Source organism: Halyomorpha halys, unplaced genomic scaffold (genome assembly GCF_000696795.3).
Source record: "Halyomorpha halys isolate HHAL.00 unplaced genomic scaffold, Hhal_1.1 Scaffold910.1, whole genome shotgun sequence".
In the NCBI taxonomy this organism is placed as follows: domain Eukaryota; kingdom Metazoa; phylum Arthropoda; class Insecta; order Hemiptera; family Pentatomidae; genus Halyomorpha; species Halyomorpha halys.
In genome coordinates this window covers 455397-461735 of record NW_027106583.1, presented here as the reverse complement: position 1 = coordinate 461735, position 6339 = coordinate 455397, and the positions used below count along the sequence as shown (strand labels likewise).

The window sequence follows — 6339 nt, the reverse complement described above, 5'->3', positions numbered from 1 at the left end:
ATATATATTGTAATATAATCAGTTTTTATTGGTTATGTAGTCTCTTCTATGCATGAAGTTTATTTTGGAAGTTTATTAGAAGTTTTTTTTTTTGTTAGTCTCCAGATGCTCGTGCAATAACAAATCTACAATCTTTTTAGCGTAGATACAGCGTATTTGATTTTACGAATTAAATCAAATGTTTCCCATCATAAGACTGTATGCTTGTAAATAAATTCAGAAATGTTATCTGTGATTTGAAATACAACATTATTTTCAAAGTTAAATATGTTTTGCAATGCAATCAGTTGTACAGATTAATGTTAATTTTATGATGTTGATTACGTATTTTCAAAATAGGATACCTTTCATCAATAAACACATGCATTTTCACATTTCCACATCATAGTACTATTCGATGACTGATAGTAAAAGATGCGAACAATTAGCAAGTGCTAACATGCTATTCTTTGGCTAGTTTTTCGGCTATATTTTTACCTTTCTTGACCGCCACCCGGACCATCTTAGTACAATCATTTGGTTTAACCGTGAGTTTCGGTTATCCGTGGAATTCACGCAACTTAATTCCACGAATAATTGGGAATTATGTTAAAAAAACTCAAGAACCAGTTAGTCATAGAGAAATTCACGGTTCTAATGTCTGATCCATGCCAATGAATGGAATTTAATTTGTGAATGGAGAAGATGGGAGGAGGGGTGTGGTCAGCAAATAAACAAAAAAAATAATTTTTCCTGCCAACGTTTCGACTTGAACTAAAATTGTTTTTCAGTTTTTTAGACACTGCTTACATATCTTATCTTATATATCTTCTTACCTCTATAATATTATATTTCATATCATATTGTTATCAAGCTACTACTATTTACTTCCATGGTTCTTAATCAACTATTTTATTTTCAATTCATTATTATGTATATTTCCAAATTTGTTAGTTTATTCATTTTTATGTTTCTCTTAATGATGGTTGTTATCTCTTTTTGTTTTTTAGCTCTAATGAAGACATGAAATTCAGGTCAAAACATCGGCACAAATAAATAATAATTTGTGTTTATTTGCAGACCGCACCTCTGACCATCTTCTCCACTTCTTAACTTACGGTAAACTATCAACACCTCATTAGGAAGTTAATTTGTATTTTAATTCATAGGAAATAGATGTGAAATGGAGATTACTGATGAAGTTTAACAGTATTAACTTTTTTTTAATTTTATAAGTAATTATAATTTTAAGTAATTTTTTTTTGCTTTTAATATTGTTTTTTCCTTTTTAGCATTTTAATTGTTTTTTATGTTATATTGAATAACTTTATAAAATTAAAAATTATTCGGTACCGATACATATTTTTGAAAATTAATTAGGAAGATAATCCGGGTGGCGTATACCATAGTAGAAACAATTATTAATTAGTAGCCGATGTTAATGTTATTGCTACTAATAAATAGTTTTTCTGTTATTTTTTTCCTGTTCTTGACCATCACTTGGACCATCTTCGTCCTGATGGATCATGTGGTCAACTAATAATCTTCCAATATTTTCAAAAAGTTCCAGTGAACCATTGTTTTGCTGTCATGAATAATATCATTACTGTTTTTTTTTATTTTCAAAATGATATTTATTTCTAATCTAGGCCTTTGCGATGAATCTTCATTAGTCTTTATAAAATAATGGTTTCCTATTTCATGTTTTAGTTTAAATTAGTATTTGTTTTAAAATGAAAAAAAAAAAAAACTCGGTTGTGAATAAAACTATGATTCTTCTCAAGATTCCAAACCTGTTATTTCTAAGATATCTTTAACGGACTTATCGACTGAAAAGAGTCAGTATCCATTAACTACGACTTTAGTGAAACTAATATTTCAATATATTGCTCTCATAGTAACAAAACCCTTGTATTCCGATTTCTATTAACCCAAGGGACTACCATGCCTAATTTAGTGGCATTGGAAGATCTTTGAAGGGAAGCTTTAGCTACGCGATGTTATGCCAACCATTATCGTCATCATTAAAAATAGATACCTGCAAATTACATTTCAACTAAGTGCCAACATTTTTTATTTGACTGAGCCAAAAAAGGAGGTAGAAAGTTGGTGGTAAAAGAATCTAAGTATATAACAAGTTGGGACTTGCGAATCATTCGCATGATGTACTACCAGTCACCTAATGGTTATATAATGTGCAAATTTGAAAATGCATGTATTTATTAATGAATAGTATCATATTTTTAAAATAATTGATAAATACCAACCTCAGTGTTGAAAAATCAGCATTAATCTGTACGACATGTTTCATTGTAAAACATTCATGAGACATTGAGTTAATCAGTAATAATTTTTTTTTTTACTTCTTTGCTTTACGATCCAACTTTGAAAATAATGTTGTATCGTAAATCGTACATAACATTTCTGAATGTTTTGTAAGTTGAACACAAAAAAAGAAGGTATACGATGTTACGATGAGAAACGTTTGATTTGATTCGTAATCGAATATGTTATATATAAGCTAAAATTATTTTAGATTTTATATTGGACAGGCATTTGGAGGCTAGCCCCCCAAAAAATATAAATAAGCAACAAAATCTGAAAATCCTTTCATTCAAAATTGAAATTCAGTTATTTTGAAGCAATGCTCTTGTAATATATATTTATGCATGACAAAGGTATAATTCCGATTTAGCTGATAATTTTATACCCTAAAACATTACTGGGTTTAATTTTTATAGGTAATGGGATATTTTTCTAAGTATCGTCAATAAGCTAAACGGATGATAAAAACCACAATACATCAAATACAAACATTGATGACCATCCCCTACAATTAATAAAACGCGATGTGATACTTATTTTTGTTTCTGTACTAAATTTTTTAAAAGTTACTTATGATATTTCAATTTGTAAGTTAATTAAATTGTAAGTGCGAATTAATAGTGGCAATTAAAATTAAATTGTCTTAATAAATCTGTACGTCTTAATGAATAGCAAAAAAAAAAAAAAAAAGAACATACGTGTAGTGCGGTATAGTAGATATCATAAATGGGGGCGCAAAACCTTATACGGCTTGACTGTATTGTCCATCCTATCAACTGTACCTAATAGCGATTGGACGGGAAAGCATTGTTCTATTACATTGTTATATTTTTATTATTTCTGAACTTATCATTTTTTTTATTGAAAAAGTTTAGCCTGATCAACAATTATGGTTATCCGGGGGTAATCGTAACGATCATTATCCAACTGACTGCAAACAGGTTTAGATTAAGTTCACTATCACCTAGGATAGGAAACTCTCATACTGCTACTGTCTCGCTTTCATGACAGTACTAGAGCTGTAGAAAACGAGTCAAACACAAACCAGCTTTAAATCGAGTTTATATCGCATTCATAGAATACCTTTTATTATAATTTCATTTAATCTGTTGGCACAAAGTGTATAAAGGTATGAAATATTATTTTTTGTAACATAATAAAGAGAATCGTATATAAATGTAACATTATTTAACAATATATTATTAAAAACTCTCAGAGGAAAATAAAAATTGTTCAGGGAAAGTGTATTTTAAATTTTAAAATAGTGAATTAAAATTTAAAAAATTCTGAATAAAAAAAAAGGAAACGAAAATATCAAAACATTTTATCAGAAGTAGTCAATTTAAATCTGTTGTTATTATAAGGATCCCCTAAAAGTCTTGATGCTTGAAATCATCAAATAGCTTAGAATCTTAGTAGTATTTAATATGTTGAATTGTTTAGAACTGTATAATTTTTTTTATTGTGATATAAGGCAATCCACTGCGAAGTTGATGTTTTCCTATGCATACTGACTGACCTAAACGTTCTTAATATCACCATATCTATACTTAATTATACAAGGTGATTTCATAGTAATAGTTAATATTAAAAAATAGATATAAATAAAATAAAATTGAGAAAGAATAAAATAAAAATATTTATATTTTTATTCGATTACGTTAAGTGACATTAATTGATGTGATAAATATGTAAATCAAATTAGTTATATGTATTCGTACATACTTGTTTTCTTGAGGTAATCAGATATTTACGGAATGTGAGGGCTATTATCGTTTAATAAATTTGCTAAATATGGTAATCCGGTGTCTATCAAATGCCTGCAGTTTGTCAGTATGTGTTTAAGAGTTAGTGGTACGTTACACTGTCTACATATTGGTCTAGATGTTCCTGACATGTTGGACTAGATGTTCCTGACATCTACTGAACAGTACATTAGATTGTCGGATATACTAAACCGGCAACTCATAAGAGCATCTTCGGCTTCGTATTGCAAAGCCAGATGACAGCTTGCTGTCCTTTATAATCAGGTTGCGTTATGTAAACATTGGAATGAAGCTGCCATCATGAGTTGTACAATAAAAATTATAAGCAACCGTGTCATTAACCTTTGAATGTAGCCTACATAGGATCATAAACAAACTTTGAATGCTTAGTGTTAAATTGATCCAATAATGTTAATTAAATTATAAATAAGCCACTCATATTTTCCTTCCCACTGATGGTTTTTATACAGTTTGTACAGTTACAAGCAGCATAGGGAAATACCATAAGGAAAAATATTGTGGGCTTGTTATAGAAACAAAAGTTTGTTTATTTTTTGGTGACAATTTTTAAGTCAAAATCTACTGCTTAAAGGTTAATAGTAATCCATGAAGGAAATTAGATGCTTCAACTTTTTTTTATTCATCCCCCTCCCAAATAAAAGAAAAATTATTTTGAAAGTCAATGTATCCACTTTTGGAAAATTACTATGGTAGCATCTCATAAGTCAATTTTTTATTGGAAATTTTGGCTTCTAAAATCTATTTGATAATAGAACATTTTAATCTGAGAATAAACTAATGATTAAATATATAAATAAATAAATAGATGATTGAATAATAGATAGATATATAGAAAATAAATAGATGTTTGAATTAAAACGATGTACACCTCCACCAATCAATATAGTCCTGATGAAGACTCCCAGTGTGGGTCGAGGCGTTGACCATCAATAAATAGTTGACACTGTTATTTGTCTTCACCGCGATTCTGACCATCTCCTTCTAAGGTGAATAATGTTTAGATGTAGAATTTTAATTTGTGAAAAAAAAAATTAATTCGGAGAAATAAATATATTAAATTTTGATAAAAAAAAAACTCTTCAACTGTATAGAGTGATAGGTAAAGGTGTTAAAACAATAAAACTATGGGAAAATAAAATGAGGTGTTAATATTATAAAAAAAATAAATTTTAGTAAAGATGTTCATTTCAAAACTATTTCCCCTATTGAAAATATACAATATGATTAGAAAAAAATAGTGAAAAATCAGGCCAAATATTCAAATATCTTCTGTCACATTTAGTCTATATTGAAAATATCCAACAAAATATTTCTGTTTCCTCAATATTTGATTGGATCCAATAATACTCCATTATTGAAATTAAATATGTACTTAGACACATATCATACTATATCCCCTAGTGATCCAGCTTAAAATTTATTATGTCAATTAGTACGTACTATAAGGACGAGACTGCAGAAGAGAAGCCGGGGCAAAGACATCCTGACTGGACAAGAACTCGGCGGTGACTGGCGGGACTCAGTGCCCCTTCCATGGGAGACTTCAATGCCTCTCCAGCACAACTCATGCTACGATATTAACGCTCATTAGAGTTTTAATTAAAGAATTAAAAAATATATATGATGGTAATCTTTTTCTTAACAGTTAATGACATATATCTCATGAGGATCAATAATAAAACAACTTTATTGAGGTAACGTTTTACTTTACGACTTTATTTTATTCATATCCATGCCCTATAATGAAAAATCAGTTTTTTGAAAACAAAATTTCTTAACTAACAATTAATCACTAAGATGTATTAAATACAAATAACAATTAATAAATGTACTGTTCTAAGTGACCTTTCCATTTATCAATCTAATTTATATTCTATACATTTTAGATCTAAATAAAAAAGAATTATTGCAGAAACAAAATAAAAAGAAAAGACAAAACCTTTTTTAATCGATTATTTATATTTTGACTATATGGAAGAAAACATGAAAACTAACGACAGAATCCGAAACTTCGATACAGAAAGCATTTATTAATGAAGGTATTAAATATGATAAGTTATACAGGATGTTTAAAATAAATGGGCTCAAATAATTTGCTCGATCTGATGGGAATGTGTCAACAAAAAATTTTGAATGTTCAGAGTTGTAAAGGGTGTGTTTTTAAGCCCGATAGAACTTGAAATTGTAAAAAATAACACAAAAAATTAAATTGTAATCAAAATTTTTTTTTTATTCGAAAGATCAATAC

At 28.6% G+C, this 6339-nt stretch overlaps 1 protein-coding gene and 1 long non-coding RNA gene across 2 annotated transcripts in view; one reads left to right on the top strand and one right to left on the bottom strand.

The window, feature by feature from the left end:
• Window positions 1-5600, bottom strand: part of LOC106687060 (ataxin-2 homolog) — a 130795-nt gene extending 125195 nt beyond the window's left edge. The window contains exon 1 of the mRNA XM_014430740.2: window positions 5532-5600. Coding sequence (XP_014286226.1) covers window positions 5532-5573 — 42 coding nt within the window. The 5' untranslated portion in view covers window positions 5574-5600. The remainder of the gene's footprint in view (window positions 1-5531) is intronic.
• The window catches only part of LOC136795193 (uncharacterized), a 47275-nt gene that overhangs the window by 33769 nt on the left and 7167 nt on the right, over window positions 1-6339 (top strand). Inside the window, exon 4 of the long non-coding RNA XR_010842758.1 lies at window positions 990-1098. This is a non-coding gene — a long non-coding RNA (uncharacterized lncRNA). The remainder of the gene's footprint in view (window positions 1-989; window positions 1099-6339) is intronic.